The sequence below is a fragment of the Anabrus simplex genome, chromosome 2, assembly GCF_040414725.1.
Source record: "Anabrus simplex isolate iqAnaSimp1 chromosome 2, ASM4041472v1, whole genome shotgun sequence".
Taxonomy (NCBI): domain Eukaryota; kingdom Metazoa; phylum Arthropoda; class Insecta; order Orthoptera; family Tettigoniidae; genus Anabrus; species Anabrus simplex.
Genome location: NC_090266.1, coordinates 341,885,511 through 341,908,106, shown reverse-complemented (window position 1 = coordinate 341,908,106; position 22,596 = coordinate 341,885,511). Strand labels below are relative to the sequence as shown.

The 22,596-nt window shown below is 38.8% G+C and overlaps 1 protein-coding gene across 1 annotated transcript in view; it reads right to left on the bottom strand.

Annotated features, from left to right (window-relative positions):
* Positions 1–22,596, bottom strand: part of hook (hook microtubule tethering protein) — a 277,381-nt gene that overhangs the window by 84,746 nt on the left and 170,039 nt on the right. The window contains exon 8 of the mRNA XM_067140736.2: positions 14,594–14,871. Coding sequence (XP_066996837.1) covers positions 14,594–14,871 — 278 coding nt within the window. The remainder of the gene's footprint in view (positions 1–14,593; positions 14,872–22,596) is intronic.

The following is a 22,596-nucleotide window of genomic DNA, read 5'->3' as shown; positions in this document are numbered from 1 at the left end:
CCTCTACATACAGTTCCTCATCTTCATCAGTTCTTTTTTAGAGATTTTTTAAAATTTATATATATGCCTCGTCCTTACATTTACAAGTTGCCTTGACTTCATCATTCCACCAAGATGTTCACATTTTCCCCATCTTTATATACAGTTGTTCCTAGGCATTTCCCAGCTGTTTTCACTACAGCATCCCTTTTTCGTCAACCACTCTCTTTCTACATCCCGATCTTGTTGACTGTCTGTTCTTTAGAATTTTCACTAACCATATCCGGGTACTTCTAATGTTCTCACCCCAGAGAATTTCTATCCTTCTGTAGACAGACTTTACTTTCTCTATCCTACACCTAGTGACATTCAGCTCACTGCAGATCAAATACAGGTCTGAATAATCAACAAATCCTTGGAATACCCATGCATTCCCAATAGATTTCCTGAATTTTAAGCCAGTAATGATAAGATCTATTATGGATATGGTGCTCCTATCCTCCTATGTATAATAGTGAATAGCCGTATGCTTGAAGAATGAATGCACAACTGCTAATCCCACATTAGCATAGAAGTCCAGTAAATGCTTCTCATTCCAATTTGCTTTCATATATTACCCATATTTACCCATCATCTTCTAATAACTTCATTTCCACATCCAGCTCTCACACTGAAATTACCCATCCTCATCTACTTCCTCACATTGTGAATACATTGTGACAATTCTCGCCCTAATTCCTTCAACCATTAGGCCTATCCATATAATTTGCTCATTTATGTGTCTATCAGAAAATATGTTGTATGCTATGATGTTACTGATGAACAATCCTACCTCACACTCTGCCCTTTCCCTTTTAACATCTGTTAAGAACACCTTATAATCTATCTTTTACTCCTAACACATCCAGACGCATCCTCTTAGCTTACTCAGCCAATTCTACGTTCTTTCCCCCACAAGCCCTGTTAATACTGAAAGCACCCTATCGAATTCCATTTAATTCACCAAGCTGTTTCCATTTGTGCCCTGGCTTATCAAAAGGGAGTGGGACTCCATCACTATCATAGGTCCAAGACTTGCTTAAAATACTCTGAGCTCAGTAATTTCTGTAAAGAATAATGCTACCCTACTTACACACAATCTCAGTAACAATCTCTCCTCTAACGGTTGTATAACACAGTACAACAAATTAAAATTTTTTCGCTCTCAGAAATGAAAATATGTGATTTCAGTTAGTTTGCACATGCTGATTTTGAACCTAGAGCTCTTTTCTCTATCACCTAGCAGTTATATGAGAGGTCATGATGAACTTCCTGCAACATACTGCTTAGACTATATAGTTCACTGTTGTTCTTTTGCAGTTTTCTGTTATTTTCTACTGTTATATTTGGTGTAATTTCAACCCAAATCATCAATAATCCAAAATACACAACAGAAATACATTAAGTATTCTAAAATTGTATTTATGTTGCAATTAAGACTTTATACAGTAAAACTTAAAACTTTTCCCTTGAAGACTTGTGCTCTGAAACATCTGTAATAAGTTACCAGCAGTAATCAGCAAGCATGCTGGACACTGGTTTCACTTTGTATTGCCTTTCCATTTCTAGTAAGTCCTGATAGAACCTTTCCCCAGGCTCATCACTGACCTCACCCCAAGGTCCGGTGGAAAGAAATTCAAGTGTGAATGGGGGGAAGTGAATCTAAAGGGATATGCTGCATCCCAGTGTCTTTGTATGTCCTCAACAAATCTTCCACCATATCTCTGCAATTGTCTGCTCTATACTTTCCCAGAAAATTCACACAAACTGATTTAAAAGCAAGCTAGGTGGTGGTTTTTTTCTTTTTTTTTTCAACAGGAATGACAGTCCCCTCGAATACAGAATCATGTACGAGATTACATATTTGTGGCCCTATAAAGATACCTTCCTTTAGTTTTGCCTCACTCAACCTTTGAAATTTTCTCCTTAAATATTGAAATGCCCTTCCTGATATGTCTATCGCCTTAACAAAGTTCTTCATCAACCCCAGTTTTATATGCAAAGGGGGAAAGTTATTTTGGCGACATCAACAAGTGGCAAGTTTTTGAAGCAAAAAAAAAAAAAAAAAAATTATTTGGACATACTCCCTATTCTGGATGGTTCACGAGATAGAACATATTTAATGGACATTTGCTTTTTGGGCTAGTGATGTGCACGTATGTGTTTACCCACCCAACCTCTCTGACTTTTTGAAATAGGTACAAGTTTTCCTCATGGAATGTTCGCCACACACGTGTTTGTAGGACACTGATACGTGCAGAAAGTCGCCATGATCTGGTAGTAGGACTACGCTGCACTATTTCAATAATGTATTGCTGTTTCTGCACAGGCTGTGGAACTACACGTTCAGTAGAAAAATGGGAACTTGGAATAATACCTGTTTCACGCAATGTGCTGAATACTCTGGTCAAAGCTCCAGATCAGGAATTCGACGTGTCGGAAAGCGCCAACAGTATTCCTCGAGAACAGCAGGAATACTACCATCGCAGAAGCCATAAACACACACCATATCTGCATATTCTTCTTTAGTGCAGATGTGAGGCATTTTAGCCAGCGTGTGTACAAACACTCTTAACCGATGCTTCTCTCTTATACACTCTCAATCCCTCGCACTACTTCACTCGCAACACACCCTGGACAACTGAGAGTTCAACGGGCTAGTTTAAAGGCAGAAAGACATCCCGAGCAAAGATGTTGAAATCAACAAGGTAGATTGGGCTAGAATAAAACGTCAAAGAGGTTGGGTGGGTAAGACACACATGTGCACAACACTAGCCCAAAAACAAATTTACATTAAATGTGTTCTATCTCAGCAACCATTTGGAATAGGGCATATGTCCATACAAATTTGTTTGCTTCAAATGATTCCTCTCATATCCCTGAACAATGACCATTCCTCCTGGCACACCTTGTTTTATTTAATCTCCTTTCACTTTTCTTGCTTGGGCTGTACTATTCTCCCTCAGAGTATTCACTTCGGTTAATCTACCTATGTTATTATTTATAAGCTTCATTTTCCGTATTGATTGGATTCAATTTATAGACAAGAAAAGTGTTCCACCAATCAATACTTATTTATTGTAAATGAATTATTACACTAGTACCGGTTTCGGCCTATCATGGCCATCATCAGCTAGTACATAACATTTATAGTCATTAGACAAAATTACAAAGATGTTACGTTGGATCATCCGGATGTCTAATGAAGAATGGAAGTAAAATATGTTGCAGTATTGTTATGTTAAAATATTTGTGATTAAAGGTGGTGGTGATGGTTACAATAAACTAAAACCTATTTAGTGTATATGGATCTGAGTACATTAAACACATTAAAACATATATGCCACAGTATAAAACACTTGAAAAATTATAACACATTAAAACATAGTATATATTTTAAAAACGTCTATTAAAATTTGAGTTCATGTTGTGTAGCACTCATTCTTCAATCTTCTTGTGGTTGTTGTGCTAATTTAGTTGTATTAGGTGATCGTCGAGAATGTTCTATGGCTGATATACTTTATATTGACGTGTTGTAAGAACTCTTGTCATAATTTTTTTTTTTCAAAATTGAGTACTGTACAATTCAACTATTGATGTACTCCAGGAAGTTTTATATATACTGCGATACAGGGTTTGGTTTTAGAGCAGTTGGTGGCGGCACCTCTCTTGTCTATGCACATTATGTGGTTGTTATCTGTAAAGATGAGTTAATGTAAGTATAGTGTTCGTATGAAGGAATGCCTGGTGTGTGTATGAAAATGAAAAGAGTACTTACTATTGTTGTTGTGGAGGTTGTGTACCGGTATGTTTGGAGACTTGTAGTGTTCTGCTACGAGTACGTCTGGGGCTCATATTAGCTGTGGGGAGGGATGTAGGTGGAGGGGAAGGAGGAGTGGCTATTGTGGAGGTAGGGGCAGCTTAAGTTGTCGGCAAAATATCTTGAGAGCAACAGACGTGATGTACTAACACACATGGAAGATCTAGAGCATAGCAGTGTAAGGGTTAAATCTGTAAATCTGTAAATCTGCATATACAGAGTAAAAACTCTAAACTCAACTCTTACCCTAATAGCAAATGCTGGAAATGTTCTTCCACAACTAAACGGACATTGTTCTGGGTAAACGCATTTACACTGACATGATTTTGCTCGGCCACACTAATTTTTCTTACTGCAGTCCGTATGTTTCTCCTAAGTTTTGTCTAATTTTCCTTCTGTAAACACTGTATGTCTTTGCGTGAGTTGCTAGTTTAGTACTGAATCAAGATGTCTCAAACTTAGTCACAAGATTGTGAAATGAAATTCTGAAGGAGGCAATTATCTGGGGAACCTTCTGATAAACTTCACACGAACATGATGAGCCTATTCGTATTTATAACTAGGGAACGGATTTTTATGTAAATAAATATTTTAAATATTTTGAATAAAAAGACAATCTCACACAAATTATTTTCTTTGTTCTAATTTTAAAATTTAAAATTTATATTTTATATATTTTTCATATTAATGAAAATTCAATAGAATGAATTTCATAAACTTTTTCCATAGTGAGTGACTAACCTTGACCACACATGCTGGCTTCCTTTGTCAAAGGGGAATCCCTCCTGAGGTCTGATGCAATGTGATGCACACGACACGACACAGTATTCTTCAGTCAGTCACTACCCCTAGCAGGTTTGAACCACACCGTTTATGTTGTACCGTTATATTAAGTGAAGCATAAAGTGATTGTGATTGGTGAAAGCCGAAAGGAAAGTACAGCATATGTTCTCGCTTGCAGCACTATGTTGCTGAATTTAGTGGAAATTTTGCAAGTAACTGTAAAAATGTGGCAAACCTGTAAGTGCGGAACACCGGTCACAAATCTTGCACCATTTAGCAGGAGATAAACATAAAAGAGCCACTTCACATACTACTTTTTTTTTTTTTTTTTGCAAGTTGCTTTACGTCGCATCGACATAGGTCTTATTGTGACGATGGGACAGAAAAGGGCTAGGAGTGGGAAGGAAGCGGCCGTGGCCTCAATTAAGGTACAGCCCCAGCATTTGCCTCGTGTGAAAATGGGAAACCACCGAAAACCATCCTCAGCGCTGCCGACAGTGGGGTTTGAACCCACTATCTCCCGAATACTGGATACTGGCAGCACTTAAGCGACTGCAAGTTCTTTTGGGTGAAGTAGTTTCCTCTTCACATACCTCAGTTTCAGAAAGTTCCAAATATTAAGCAGATTTAAACAAAACTTTTCTTTCTTGTGATATTCCTTGTATAAATTAACAAGTGTATAGCATAGAAATTTTCCAACAAAGTACACAAATTTTGAAACACCTATCAAATCAACATTAAGAAAATCATATGTCCCTGCATGTTACGAAGAAATGCTAGGAAAGATCACAGCAAAATGCAAAAATAAAAATAAAGTATGGGTAAGTAATCACCAGACTCTAGCGGCAGTAAAGTGGGATATAGGTGTGCTAGAAAATAATGAAACAGTTTCCAAGTGGTGTTCTCTATTAACATGTAGAGAAATATCGGGATCGAATCATGTAATAATGGCCCGCTTGTTCACTGAATCACTACAGTTATGGCCAAATGGGCTGAAATTTGATAATGTTTTACTCTTAATTACGGATCCTGCTCCATATATGAAGAAGGCAGCAGATGGCCTCTCTGCGAGCTTCCGCAACATGATATACAGAACGTAACTTGTATAGTGCATGGTTTACACAGAGTACGTGAGCAGATACATATACTGTATCCTAAAGTTGACAAACTGATTTCATGTTACAGAAATCTATTCCCATAGGGAGCCTGAAATATTTGTCCTGAATGAGTAAATTTATCATTCCAATATAATTTGTCCATTTAAAAATGAGATATATCATTCCAATATAATTTGTCCATTTAAAAATGAGATAAAGTCTCTAATAGTGTATTGGCACTGCCGGTGGCTCTAAGAGCCCAAATTGGCACACTGGGGCAAAACACTGGCAACAGGTTTGAGTTAGCTGGAAAATTCATTATGTCCAATAATGGACCAATTATACTGAAATTGATTTCAAATGGAAAAAAAAAAAAGGTTTTCTGAAAGGGCCAACAAGAATGGATTTGTTCAGAGCAAAAAATCCAGATCTTGCACTTCCACCTAGACCCATTGTACTCATTGGGGGACATGGTTTGAAGCAGGAGTGTATTATGCAAACCATATTGACAGTTTTATATCAGTGATAGATGAACTAAATAGGATGACTCTTCATCAGTCAAAATTCTTCAGGACTTAAGGACAGTCAGTACATTAAAAAATGAATTATAGGTAGCTGGTAGGGACCCTCTTCGGAGGCAGCCCTGCCCAGGGAGTGGCGCCCCTGCCTATGTGAGTTCCAGAACACACTGACATGGTGTGTATTATCTGGTAAGAGTCCCAGCACAGGGTTACGATTGAAGACCTCAACAGCAGTGAAGGCGGAGATGAAGATCATTGGTTCGGCAGAACTGGTGGAAGAGGCATCCTTGCTTTTTGGGATAGTAATAAAAAGCATTTACGAAGATAGTCAACAGCTTCAGCAGTGGATGAGGAATTTGGATTACAACGGTAAAGAAGGTGGAAGAACTATCTTTGAAATGTAAATCCACACGTCTGATCCCGCAGCGGGTGTTGTTGTGGTCAGCGCCTGTATCCAGGTCAAGGTTGGCTGTTTAAGCATGCTCCAGGTCTTACCAATCGGGTTCTAATTTTTGTGGGACCTACGGGTTCCACCCTCATGTGAAGTGATTCACACAATCTACCATGATGGTAAAATGCACATCGGAAACTATCCCAGCCGATGAAATCCGGGGCCAGTTAGAGTCTGGTCTAAGCAGGACATTGGATTCTGGGGGCCCTGTACCATTATGTCGGGATTAGTCGGAGGATCCCTCACCCCGCATGATCAGGAACAAGAGGAAACATTTCTTTGGTACAATGAATGTCAATACCCTCCTAAGAGTCGGTAAACAGATGGAACTTATCAAAAGAACTGGAGAGATATCGGGATCAAGCTACTCGCTGTACAGGAAACAAGATTCCCATCAAATGAAGTATCTATGATGGGCAAGTACAAGATAATAAAGGGTCAACCAGCGATCAGGGAATATAAAATGGGTAATAAAAGAAAATTACCTTCAATTCTAGGAACAGCTTTTTTTGTTCACAGTTCAATTATAGATGCAATCATTGATTTTCGATCACTTTCCCCTAGGCTTTCCATCTTAACCTTGAAGAGTGGAAACAAATCATATGCAATCTTCAATAGGCATCCACCTATTAATGAGGACAAGAAGAAAAATCCAGATAAAGTCGAAGAATTCTGGTCTCTCCTGGAAAAAAGAGTTGTTGGAAACTCCAGAACATATGATTAATATATTAATGGGTGATTTTAATGCTCAAGTTGGCAAGGAAAAAAAATACAGGAAAATAGTTTACAGTTATCCTGGGCATATAAGAACCAACAGAATTGGGGAAAGGCTTATTGAAATGTGTGAAGCATTCAACCCCAAGTTACTGCGCACACAATTCAAGAAAGAAAGGAAGAAATTAATGACATGGCGTTCACCAAATCCCATGTTAGGGGAGTTCCAAATAGACCATGTAGCCACATTGAACCCGGCAGAGATTTTGAATGTTAAAGTGCAAAAAGGTGCAAACATAGATTCTGACTACTACCTTGTTAGAGTCAAGATAAAGTTTATTCCAAAGTCCTTCAAGAGACCTTCACCCAAAATCAAGAAATATCGAAGTGATGAACTCAAGATAAACCAAGAGATTGTCGAGAACAATCAACGAGAGTTTGAGGTCTTGGAATCTTCGAATTGGGACAAAATGACAAGGAGGATTCAAGAAGCAGCTGAAAAGACTATAATGATCACCAAAAAGAAGAAACATCCATGGAGGAATGACGATTGTGAAGTAGCCTTACGGGAAAGGTCTAAAGCGTAGATTAAATGGTACGAGAATGAACAGTCGCACAACATAGAATATGATTTCAAGAGAAACAACACAAAAGATTTCTACAGAAGGTTTAAAAACAAAATCAAAAAATTCTCTCCTGGTAATCTGTGTTTTAAAAGTGAACGAGGGAAACTCATTATTGGTGACAAGAAGAACTGCGAGTATCTGGCCAACTATTTCCAGAATCTTCTGAACTGTGAACCTCCTGAAGATGGATTGCTGTTTGGAGAGCCTCAATTCAAGCTGAAGGATTCTTTACCACCAAATAAGGAAGAAATTAGGAGCATCATTAAGCAACTAAAAATGAACAAAGCTCCTGGGAAAGCTTCAATTACTGCAGAGTTATTCAAATTTGCAGGTGAAAATATAGTGGAAAAATTCGAGGAATTATTTGCTTTTATTTGGGAAAAAGAAGAAATACCAAGTGATTGGAAGAATGCACTCATTCATCCCTTACACAAAAAAGGGGACCAAACTAATGTCAACAACTACAGAGGTATCTTCTTCATATAGCATACAAAAACTTAATCCAATGCATTGCAGCGGAGGCTTGAAACACATCTAGATAAACAAACTGGTGAATAACAGGCCGGGTTCAGGAAAGGGTGTTCATGTGCTGAGCAGATTTATATTCTAAAAAAAATCAATTATAAAAATAAGATCAATGACAAATCAGAAGAGGACAATCATAACCTTCCTTGATTTCAAAAAGGCATATGATTCCATAGATCATGGAGTGCTCATGAACGTTCTGCAGGAGTTTTAAGTGGATGAGAAATCTCTGGCCATAATTCAACAATCTCTTACAAACACCTTTTCTCAAGTCAAATTTTTGGGCAAACTCTCAAATCCGTTTGAGATAAAAATGGGTTTGAGGCAAGGAAACAGCCTTTCTCCACTACTCTTTAATTGCATTTTAGAAAAAGTTAAGTTATTAGGGATTGGAGGTTCAGAATGACTGAAAATGGAATGACTGCCTTGCCTTCACAGACGTCGTCGTCCTTATTACAGACGTCGTCGTCCTTATTACAGACAACCATCAAACAGCCAAGAAACAAGTTGAAGAACTACAAAATGTTGCAGTCAAAACAAGGTTAAGAATCTCCTTCGAAAAACAGCAGTCATGGATTCTATAAAAAAGGTGACACGGACAGACTTGTTACACTGTATGGGGATATCCAGCGTGTGCAAACATTTAAATACCTGGGAGAAATACTCACCCCCCAATGGTGTCATGACACCTATAAGTCCATCTCAATTCAGGCCAAGTTAAAACATTACTGCACAGTGGTTAGAACGGAGTGCCTTTATGGAATAGAAACCTTGTCCTTGAAAAAAGAGAAAGAAGATTCTTACGAAAAATCTTAGGCCCAAGAAAGTCGACGAGTGACCCAAACACATTCCGGTTAAGATCGAATTTGGAGCTCTACAAGACAGTAGAAAGAATCACGACTGTGATGAGGAAAAGGAGAATGACGTTTTATGGGCATATCAAAAGAATGAATCCTAAGAGATTGGCCAACAGGATACTACTTCTGCAGGAAAAATGGAAAAAACAACGGGATGGCTTACACACGTAAACAATGACTTGGGGAAAATAAGTATCAAGGAGGAGGATATAAAAGAAAGGACATCATTTAGGAAGAAGGTTGCAGGAATGAGGGATGCGTCTGAAGAGCAACATGCGAAGCCACGGAACATCTCGGTGGAAGAGCGAGCAAAAAAGAAGTCAAAGACTCAAGAATCCTTGGCAACAGTGTAAAGAGAAGGGTATCAGTCTGCATGACAGAAGGAAGATTATGTAAACGTGGCCCACAGGTGGCCGTATTGATAAATAATAATAATAATAATAATAATAATAATAATAATAATAATAATAATAATAATAATAAAAATAAATTATCTTGCATATCTGCAAATTTGAGTTTCTTGTCTTCCTGTATAAACAAAACGAAACATCAACCAACTTGTTAACTGACACAATTAATTAGGTGCATGATGCTGAGGAAGAAATTAATTCACTCAGTGGTCCTAAAGTGGAAGCTACTAAACAGAAATCTAAAAGCATCATATTTAAAAAAAATTGATTCCATACTAGTGTATGTGTAAGATTGCCAAAGTTTTGGAACGGCAAGATGACGACGGTGAAATTGAATATTTGAGTGCAAGTGACATTCCCTTGTTGAAATATGTAAGACTGTGATGCTGAACGGTCCTTTTCATGGTACCGCTCCTTCTTCCAAGACTACAGATATCAGTTTGTGATGGAAAACTTGGAGAAAGTTTTCATAATTCATTGCAATTTTGAGTTCTTTTAATCCACCACTGCCTCAACATGATTGGTGAGTTATTTTTTTTTTAACTTTAGTGTTTACAAATTTCCAATATTGAAACAAAATATTTCTTGAAATTTTATGCATATTTTGCTGTGGTGAAGATTGATTAGACTATATGGAAATTAGGCAAGGGGTTCGACGAGGCTGTGTTTTGTCCCCATTATTATTCAACAGAAGAGCCTCCGTAGCTCAGGCGGCAGCGCACCGACCTCTCACCACTGGGTTCCGTGATTCAAATTCTGGTCAATCCATGTGAGATTTGTGATGGACAAAGCAGCGGCGGGACAGGTTTTTCTCCGGGTACTCCGGTTTTCCCTGTCATATTCCATTCCAGCAACACTCTCCAATATCATTTCATTTCATCTGTCATTCATTAATCATTGCCCCAGAGGAGTGCGACAGGCTTTGTCAGCCGGCATGATTCCTATCCTCACTGCTAGATGGGGCTTCATTCATTCCATTCCTGACCCGGACAAATGACTGGAAACAGGCTGTGGATTATCATCATCATTATACAACAGCTACTCGGGAGCTGTATTTAAGGCAGTAACAGATACAGAAGTGGGAATCAAGGTCAACGGAGAACTAATACACACACTCAAAGAAGCAGATGACACAGTACTTCTTGCCAGTAGTATTGAAAGCCTACAACTGTAGTTAGACAAGCTTAATACATTTGGAGAAAAAATGGGTCTCACAATCAACACTAAGGCCCGGTTTCACAGTATACGCTTAAGCCTTGGATCGGGCTTAAGCGGGAGCTTAAACTCTGGACGAGTTTCACAGTGGGGAGTGCAAGTGGTAAGCCGAGCTTATCTGTGACTGGCTTAAGCTGTATGAAACTAAGGTTTAAGCTAAGGATTCAGTTCAGGTGGTAGAGCGCTGGCCTTCTTATGCCCAACTTGGCAGGTTCGATCCTGTCTCAGTCCTGTGGTGAAGGTGCTCAAATCCATAGTTGATGGGACGTAAAACCAATAACATTAACATTAAATAACTTATATTTCTGAATATATTTCGAGGCTCGTGAAATAATACAGTTTCCGTGTTCCGATATACAGTAAAAGAGACAAAAATGTCGGTCGGTCACTTGCTTTCTTGGCTTGCGCTGCGTGAAGCATCAACGATAGACCCCAAGTGTAAGTGTACGAATTGTAGAGCATAGAAACCTCTACAAAAAAAGTCTGCGATGGTATATACCCATTTCCAACCGTTTGCCCTCTAGAAGCGATTTTATGCTATACTCAGCGGTAAAAAAATATAACTCCTTAACATTAAATAAATATTTCGATATTATCCTCGAATTCCTCATCGAAATAAATTGTTTGACCTCCTCCAGTATTTTATAAGGATTACAATAACCTTGTCAGGACATTATTTGCATGAATGGTTCAGAAGTTATGGCCATTTTAGACTGTAGTGGTAATACGTGTCAGCAGGACGGGCGAGTGACCTTTTTTTAAACTTTATTTTTGTTACTATTATTGGAATCACATTTTCCGTTCATTTTACTAAATTATCTTGGCTTATAAATGATGTATAACCTACAAGTCAATCAACCATAGGCTACGGATGTAAACAAAGATGAGAATTGAATCATTGCGCATGCACAAGCATTACCAACTTCGGAGATGTTCAGCTTAGTAAAGTTGCACATCGTCCCCCTACTGTGAAACTCGTAGTGTTTAAGCCAAGGAGTAAGCCTTGCTTAAGCGGCGTGCGTGGCTTTCTAAAGCTTCGGCTTAAACTCAAACTGTGAAACCGGGCCTAAGAAAACTAAACTAATGGTTTTCAGTTTTTTCTGAAACTGAAAGGTCAACAAATCCAACAAGTGGACAAATTTAAATAATTTGGTTGCTGGATATCGGATGATTTAAACCAAGATTTCGAAATTAAGACCCGTATTGAAATGGCAAGATCAGCATTCAAGAAAATGAAGGCTTTACTGTGTGATGACGCCTTAAAACTGAGACAGTGCATGGTTAAATGTTATGTTTGGTCAAATTCGTTTGAGTTGAAGATTGGGCCTTAAAAACGACCACCATAAAAAGGCTGGAAGCTCTAGAAATGTGGTTTCACAGATGAATGCTAAGAGACTCCTGGATAGAGCACGTCTCTAACGAACAAATATTACAGAGAGCAAACTGTAAAAGAGAACTACTGATCAATATCAAATGCAGGAAAATTGCATGATAGGGGCATGTGTTACATAGTGAAAGATATGCAGTATTACCCCTCATTTTAAAGGGCAAAACCGAAGGACAGTGAGGAGTAGGCAGAAAAAGATGTCATGTCTCAAGAACATTCAAGACTGGACTGGAATACAAACTGTCGCACAACTCTACCGTATTGCTGAAGATTGAAGAACACTGTCCATACTGATCGCCGACATCTGGGAGACTGGGCAAGGCATACAGAAGAAGAAGAAGAAGAAGAAGAATGCATATCTTCCACTTTTATAAATATTTAAAGGTTTTTACTAAATAAAAAATAAAATATTTTCAAGTTTTTTAGCACATAAAAATCTGTTCCCTAATAATAACATTTACATACTAAAATAGGTTAACATATCCACAAAGACGCACACGAGATGCTGTCAGTTGGTACAATTATTTTAAAACACACATAAACTTAATCGCTGTTGGCACAAACAAAACACTCACATCACAAAGCCACCATTTTAAAAAAACGGACTGTCACTTCAATATGGAGACTGCAACATTGCATGTCACATGACATAAATATTCTTACTACACCATAACTCTATTGAACAGTGACTCTCAACCAATAACTTCCAATCACTAACAGTAACTCACATCACCATCAAGATAGTCTCTTTATATAGGTATCCTGGCCAGGCTTCCAGAAAGATACATTACAAGCAATACCTCCTCGAAAACTCGAGAGTGCATAATACATAGATTATAGTGCATAATACATAGATTATAATGTATGGGTTATTCTCAATCATTCTTGTGCCTATTACCATTTTGGAAGTTACAGTGTGTTTCACAATTATGGATTACAATTTATATATACAGGTAAGAATAAATTATAATATTAATTTACAGTCATTTACATTAACTGAACTGATATGAATATTTATATATAGCACATGTTTCATGTCATAACCTCACAAACAGCGTGATCATATCGTATGTACATACGATGTAATAATAATACTAAATGGATGTAACCCTTCAAAACCATAAATAATAATAATAATAATAATAATTTGAGCTCGATAATGGCACTGGTTACCCATGGGTGAGAAAATATTGTTTTCAAGTTATAACTGTTTATCGCACTTGCGTTAAGGTTGATTTAAAGGTAATTGTCCACCGATCTTCATAAATTGATGTGGACTACTGACCACAGCATGGGAAGAGAAGCCAGACAGCCAAGTGGGTCACGGATGCTGGGGAAGCCAACCAACCAGCCTTAGCTCAGGTGCGTGCGAGTGGTCAGGTTTTAATACAGAAATTCCTGTAGATACATACCATGACTGTTAAGCTCCCCAGCTGAATGGCCAACGTTCTGGCCTTTGGTTCAATTCTCATCTGCGACAGGGATTTTAACTGTGTATGGTTCATTCGCCTGGCTGGGGGACTGGATATTTCTAATTGTCTTAATACACTTTTCTTCATCTACATAAAACAGACTACGCTATCAACCATCACAGAAACATGCAATAATGAATATATCCCTCCAAATACATCCCTCACCAAGCGAGTGGGCTGTGCTGTTAGAAGCACACAGCTGTGAGCTTGCATTTGGGAAACAGTGGGTTCGAACCTGACTGTCGGCAGTCTTCAAGATTGTTTTCCATGGTTTCCCATTCTCACACCAGACAAAATGCTGGTACTGAAACTTAATTAACGCCACAGCCGCTTCATTACCACTCCTAGCCCTTTCCTATCACATTGCCGCCGTAAGATCTATCTGTGTCGGTGCGACGTACAGCAAGTTGTAAAAAAAATATATCCTTCCACACAAGGTTGGGCGTCGGGAAGGGCAACTGACCGTAAAGCTGGGCTAAATCCATATCAAGTGCAGACCCCTATAAATTGGGACAAGGAGAAGAAGATACATACCGTGACTCTCTTAGTATAACTAATTAAATTTCCTGGTAGTAAATCTTAAAAGGAAGGGACGTTACATTGATTTCTCCAAAACAGTTTTATTTTTTGAGTCTGCTATTAGCATGCAAAGGAAAGTCAATGTTTTAATATCTGCCAAATAGTTCTCTCCACTAACCTCTTCCAATTCCATATTTTGCTGAACATAATCTGTATTCTTCTCTTCTAATATTTTCACTTGTCTCCTGAGGTCCCCAAACTCTTCCAATCTTTTCTTGTACGATTCAATTGTGGCTTCATATTTCCCAACTGTATCAGCAGTCTCTCTTAAAATATCAACTTCATCCTTCAAATGCTGTGCTTCATCAGCCATTTTCTGTAAGTCTTCCATCTTTGACTGAAGATCCAGAAGTTCCTTTTCTTGGATTTCCATTTTAACTCTATAATCATCTCGAGCTGCAACAAAATAATGATTACAATTGTACGATATGATTACAAAGGAGAACACAGTTTGTTTCCCTACTGCCAAGTTAAGAGTTATTATAACAACTTGAGTTTTTCAGAGAGTGAACATGCAATAAATTAATGTGAAAATGTATATTCTGTTGAGCAGATTACCTCAATGTTTGGCCCTTAAAACTGCAATCATCATAATTACCTTGTGTTGATCAAATACAGTTACATTAATAAATGAGAAACAGAAAAAACAAAGTAAAGATCATGGAAATCTACACCAGACATGAAATAATCAACCTTAGAATTAGAAGCAAGCAACCAAGCAAGCCTGTAACTTTACACGACTGTTGATATGATCACAGCTACAAGATCTCCATGTTCATGCAGAATGCAAACCAGGTGGACGGGACTTTTTGTTTTCAAAAATCCCATGTGCACTGGTTGGGATTTGTGTCTTGGCAAGAAGCCAGCAAAAATGCCACTCAGCTATCATGCCCCCTCCGAATTAGAAACAATGTCCATCAAGAAGAGTCAAGATATCAAACCACCAGTCACAATGTTTACACAAAACTGAACATCACTCATGGCAGAAACACAATTTCCTTGTAGTTGCTTTGTACAAATTATAATCTGCACAGAGTTTAATGTTTTATACATTCATAAAAGAAGTCATTTACATACCAACGTGAAGATAAACTTTCTCAGCAAAATACTAAATTCTCTGCTTAGTAACACTCTGGTGCATGGTGGTATACTCTTACGGTTTACCATGGGTGCCAGATATGTTGCACCTTACACTGATGAACACCCCAAACATACATACCAAGACTCTCTTAGTATAACTAATTAACTTTACTTAAAATGAAGGGAAGTTATATTGATTTTTCTGAAACACAGTTTTATTTTTTGAATCTGCTATTAGCATGAAGATGAAAGTCAAGGTTTTAATATCACCAAGGTTTTAATATTTGCCAAATAGTTCTCTCCACTAACCACTTCCAATTCCATATTTTGCTGAACATAATCTGTATTCTTATCTTATAGTATCGGGACCAATAATGTTACTGGCTTTACGTCTCACTAACTACTTTGTTACTGTTTTCGGAGGCGCTGAGCTGCCAGAATTTAGTCCTCCAGGAGTTCTTTTACGTGCCTGTAAATCTACTGACACGAGGCTGAGATATTTGAGTACCACCTCTCAAACAGCTTACACAAGCAGTTAGCGAGAAAAATAAGTCTGTAGCTTCCTGCATACTTAGGATTTTGGTCAGGCTTGAGGACAGGAATGAATATTCCCTTTCGCCACTGAGACGGAAACTCACCCTCTATCCATATTCGGTTGAACACTCGAAGGAGATATAACAGACTATCCTCACTAAGGAGTTTCAACATCTGGTTATGGACATTGTCTGGCCAAGGAGACTGACACAGGTGTAGAATATATTGGAAGTGGAAAGTGTTTGTAGAAAATTTTATTTGTAAATCTTTTTAAGTAGTACTTACTATATGATCTGGAGTGTTGTGCTAGAATATGTTATTTGTATTCCATTCAGCTACCTAATCTGTAGTGTAAAGAATATTTTTCTACATAGGTTGGTTGTAACTAGTAGATTACATTTCTATATTAACTGGAACAGACCAGAAAGTTTGTGACGTAAATTTTTGAACAGGAGGTGTTGGCCTTTGTTAGCTATGCATTCTAGAAATATGTTCTTAACTATTCTGGAAATGGAAGATTCGCGATCGTATGTATTCGAGAAAGTGATTTAAAGATCGCGACCGCAGAAAGAGTTGTGATTGGTCAATCCGGGCAGCTCCTGTGTTCCGATTGGCTACTCCAAGGCCAGATTTCCCTTTAAAAGGGGCTTAACAATAGATCACTACATTGATGATAAGGAAAACATATTCAAAGTACGAATGTTCCCCTTAAAGCTACATAAGTTTTGACCCATATTACTATTGAACAAACATGAATATCAATCAAGTTGCTCGTCTACACAGAAGAGGATACTAACTCCCAGATCAACTAAAAAACAATGGCTGCTATAGAAACGACAAAATAGTTCGCCATTAACCACAACATTCCTGATGTGTTATTTAGTTTAAAGTGTGGATATGTTATTCAGACTTCATCAATGGTTTAAATTAAGACTATAAATTGTGTCATATCAGTGTTTATATCATTATTGATTATATGTGTGCTTATGTCTTCCAATTGGAGGGTAGCTGAAGATGATCCAATACATATGGGGTCGAAACTAGTCCCAGTTTTATAAGACAATATACAAGCTAATAGTATTAAATAGGTGGACCCTTCCTACCCTTTGATAGTGATCAATTGTCAATACGGACCATAATGATATTCAGAACTTATGAAAGTACTTGAATTATAGGAACAGGATCAGGGACAGGAATATAAGTTCTCTCTTTACAGGCCATGAGACCCTGGGACGGGTGGAAGGTAAAAGCTTCCACTATCCGTTACAACGGCACTTGGTGGGCTAGAGGGGTTAGCTCTACGCCCGGCCACCTTTGCTCCAAGGATTTAACCTAGTACTCATTTTCGGTGTAGGCTGAGTGAATATTTTTATCAATCATATATTGAAAGATTCGATCTTTCTTCTAGAATTGATTGGATCTAGGGTTAAATACACTGCTGTGGTAGGAGGCATTGTCCAAAACTATCACAGATGGTCCTCCTAAGAGATGTAGTACAAACCAGTTTTCAAAAATTTCAGATTTCATGCTGCCATGGTAATCCGCAGGAGCAGCCGCCATTTTAGTATATGTGACTAGAAGAGCATCACTAATAAAACCGAACCGTCCACCGCAACAGAGTTGTTACAGCACAATTTTCAGAATCGCCTGTCCATTTCTTCATTCTGCAGCAGTTACTGTCAAACCACATTTCATCAAGGTATATGGCAGCATAATCCTGGGCCCGAAGTTCTTATTTCAAGCGTTTCAGCTTTCAAACACTTTTAAGATACAGACGGGTATTTAAACCCCATACTTTTCAGAAGACGACAAAGTATCTTCGCCCCATACGGAAACTGATAAATCTGTCCCAGCTATCTTCTATTAAGTTTTTGAGATATAAGTATCCTCATAAAAAGAATTCAATTCTTTATCAACACAACACACTTCTCCTTGTTAAGTTCAATTACCCCCCCCCCCCAAAAGTTTCTTTATTTTTAAAGCAGATTCAAAATACCAATTTTCACATCCGTAACATCCTTAGATATCAGTATCCTAATAAGAATAATTCAACCCCTTTTTCAGTCCCCCCTCCCCTTAAGTGGTTCTTCCAAAAAAAAAAAAAAAAAAAAAAAAAAAACATGTTTTTCTTTATTTTTAAAGAGTTAAAAATACCAATTTTTACCTCTGTACCATATTATGTTTTTGAGATATACTGTAGATATACCCATTTTAAAAATCCACCCCCTTTGTCATTCCTGTTTACCCCCCCCCCCCCCCACACCTTGACTTACTTGACTTGTTTCCTGTATCTCCTAAGTGGAGCATAGGGCATCAATGAACTTCCACCACCGGACTCTGTTCTGCACCATCGTCCTGATCTCTGTCCAGGTCTTCCCCTCCTTTCTCCATCCCTTCTGCTATTACACTCTTCCTCCACGTGTTCCTTGGTCTGCCTCTTCCCCTGCTACCTTGTGGGTTCCATTCCAGGGCTTGCCTTGCTATGTTGTCTTTATCTCGCCGTAATGTATGCACGATCCACTTCCATTTCCTACGACACATCTCAATATCAATGGGTGTTTGATAGGTTTTTTCCCGCAGTTCTTCATTGGAGATTACTTGTGGCCACCATATCCCCAGGATATTCCTCAAACTTCTGTTCACAAATGTTTGAAGTCTGCTAATCAGTTGTTTGTTAGTCTTACATGTTTCACACCCATAGAGCAGTACTGACTTGACATTTGTATTGAAGATGCGTAGTTTGGTATAGGTGATAAGTTCCCTTGATTTCCAGATTGGTCTCAGCATTGCAAATGCTCCTTTAGCCTTATTTATTCTATTTCCTACATCCTCTACAGTTCCTCCCTCAGGGGTGACTATACTTTCCAGGTAGCAAAACTGGTTGACTTGTTCGATCTCTTGGTTTCCTAAAAATAATAGTGCCTTGTTTCGGTTATTACAGCACATCTCCTTGGTTTTCTTTCCATTTATCTTCATCCCATCTCTGATGCTTCGGTTTTTAAATCATTCAGCTTTGCTTTTATATCCTTAAAACTTGTGGGTAGCAAACACAAGTCATTTGCAAAGTCCAAGTCCTCCAACCTGCCTGTGAGTCCCCATTGAATTCCTCTTCGGCGATTCATTGCCTTCTTCATCATAAGATCCAGCACCATCAGAAATAATACAGGTGACAGCAAACTTCCTTGCTTAACTCCTGTGTTTACTGGGATGGGCTCAGACAACATCCCCTGATGTAAAACTTGGCATGTGTAGTTCTCATACATTTCTTGGGTTATCTTTATAATTTTCTTTGGAATCCCAAACTCCTTCATGCCTTTTCACATCTTCTTCCTCATTACACTATCAAATGCCTTTTCAAAGTCTACAAATAGTAGATACAGTGACGACTGCAGCTCCGTGGATTGATCTATAATTATGCACAGTGTGTTGATCTGGTCTGTACAGGAGTAACCTTCTCTAAATCCTGCTTGTACTTTCCTCAGCCTTGAGTTAACTCTCTTTTTAATCCTTTCTAAAATTATCCGTGAGAGTACCTTACTTGGTATCGAAAGGAGGGTAATCCCTCTCCAGTTATCGCATTCTAATAAATCTCCTTTCTTCGGAAGCTTAATCAACAGTCCTTTCTTCCAATCTGTGGGGATCTTCTCTTCTTCCCAAATCATCTTGAAAAGTGGGAACAGAATGTCGACTGAAGTACCCACATCCACTTTCAAGGCCTCCGGTGCGATATCGTCCATACCTGCCGCTTTGCCATTCTTTAGATGTTTAATGGCCCTTTGGATCTCTGTTCTTGATGGCGGTTCTGTACTGACAGCAACACCTTCCTGCTCTTCTATGGGCATCACCTCTGTCTCCTCTTCCTCGATTGTTTCACGATTCAAGATCTCTAGAAAGTGTTCTCTTCATCTTTCTAGCTGTTCTTTTTGTGTGGACAATAATCTCCCATCTTTGGCTTTCACTGGCTGGTCAGATCTAGAAAACTTTCCTGTTAGTCTCTTGGTAATGTGGTAAAGGGTCTTACAATCATTGTTTTGTGCTGCCGTCTCAGCTTATGTTGTAAGATTATTGATAAATGCTCATTTGTCACGTCGAAATTTCCTCTTCACTATTTTGTTAAGTTCATTAAAGTCAGTTCTAGCTTGTGCCTTCTCTTCTTGTGTTCTTGCGGTATTGAGTCTTTTCTTACATTCCTTCCTTTGATTCACGGCTTCCCATGTTTCAGAAGTAATCCATTCCTCTCTTCTTCTCTCCTTTTTCACAGGTATTAATGCAGGCACTCTCTATGCTCTTCCAATTATGTTCAATATCCAGTCCCTCTTCCTCTCTTAGCTGCTGGAATCGGTTACTCAATTCTAGTGAAAAATATTGTTGCACATCCTTATCCGTCAGTTTATCCCAGTTATACTTTATCCTCCTCTTCTGATGAATGTGCCTAGTACTTGCAATCTTCAGTCGGAGCGTACCTACTACTAAGTGATGGTCACTTCCCACATCTGCCCCCCTCTTGTTCCTCACATCCAAAAGGGAGGTTCGCCATGTCTTGCTGATAGTGAAATGGTCGATCTGATTCTCCGTTCTATGGTCAGGGGAAACCCACGTCACTTTATGGCATTTCTTATGAAGGAAGATAGTGCCTCCTATCACCAACCTGTGGTTACTCCAAAATTCAATAAGTCTTTCACCATTCTCATTTCTATTACCTATACCATGTTTTCCCATTATATTTTCTACTCCTTGGTTATCATTGCCAACTTTCACATTTAGGTCTCCCATCACGACCATAATATCTCATTTCTTTGCCTTTAACAGGGTTCGATATAGATGACCATAAAATTGCTCTTTTTCTTCTTCTTCTCCTGCCTCTGTTGGTGCATAACACTGCACCACTGTAATTGGTCTTACTCTTGATGCAAATCAAGGTACTACAATCTTTTCCGAGACTGGGTACCATTCTATCAAACTCTTCCTTGTTTTTTGAGTGATCAGTAATCCTACACCCCCTCTATGTTCTTCTTCTCTTCCTGAGTACAGCAGCGTGTCCCCTTCCTGGATCTTTATCTCACTGAACCCAGTCCATCTCGTCTCACTCAAGCCTAGTATGTCCAACCTGTATCGCTTCATCTCCCTAGATACTTCAGCCAATCTTCCTGCCTGCCACATTGTCTGTACATTCCACATTCCAATTCTCGTGTCCGATTTCATGCTAAAAGTCAAATCCATTTTATCCTTCCGGCTTCTATTCATTGATGTTTCTGTAATAGGTTAATCTCGGGCGTGTAGGTTATTGGCTTCAGCACCCAAAGCCTGGTGAAGGGACTGCCTTTTTAGTAGCCAGGCCTACTGATTTTCTGTCGGGGTTTCTTCCATTAGCCTTTGAAGTTCCCACTTCTGACTATAAGGCAGCAGTTCCTGTTCTATTTTCCCCGAATAGGAGGGTTGCCTCTTCCGTCAGTTCCACCGTTCCGAAGTTCCTCTTTTCCACCTTCACTGCCGTTGAGGTCTTCAACGTAACCCTGACAAGGGACCCTTACGTATGACGACCAGCCGGGTCAGTTGGACCAAGGTTTTTTAAAGAGGTGTTACTCCTTTATCACTCACCCCTTTGTCCTGACTTGTGACAGGCAGAGCCTGGCTTCCTAAACATGGGGGCCCAGGTTGGTGGGTCCCCCCCCCCACACACACACCCACCCCTCAAGTGGATTTTCCAGAAACACAAAAATATGTTTTTCTTTATTTTTAAAGGAGATTCCAAATTCCAATTCTTACGTTTTTAACATGTCAAGTTTATGAGATATATTCATTGAAGCACATGGATACGATTAGTGAGAAGATTCGAACAGTAGACACAAAGCAGGTTCAGGATATAGAAAGTGAATGGGTGGCATACATGGATGCTGTAGTAGAAACAGCAAGGGAATGTCTACGAACAACTGTATGTAAAGATGGGGAAAAAGCAAGCATCTTGGTGGAATGATGAAGTGAGAGCAGCTTGCAATTGTAAAAAGACGGCTTATCAGAAATGGCTCCAAACAAGAGCTGATGTAGACAGGGAATTGTACATAGATGAAAGAAGCAGAGCGAAACAAATAGTTGTTGAATCCAAAAAGAAGTCGTGGGAAGATTTTGGTAATAACTTCGAAAGGCTAGGTCAAGCAGGGACAGTAATAAAGAATCTTAGGAAGGGAGGGAAAAAGGAAATGAACAGTGTTTTGAGTAATTCAGGTGAACTCATAATAGATCCCAGGGAATCACTGGAGAGGTGGAGGGAATATTTTGAACATCTTCTCAATGTAAAAGGAAATCATCCTAGTGGTGCTGCGAACAGCCAAGCTCATGGGGAGGAGAAAAATGATGTTGGTGAAATTACGCTTGAGGAAGTGGAAAGGATGGTAAATAAACTCCATTGTCATAAGGCAGCAGGAATAGATGAAATTAGACCTGAAATGCTGAAATATAGGGAGCGTGCACGGTACTAGTAACAGAGCGCTCTGGCGGAGTTACGAGAAT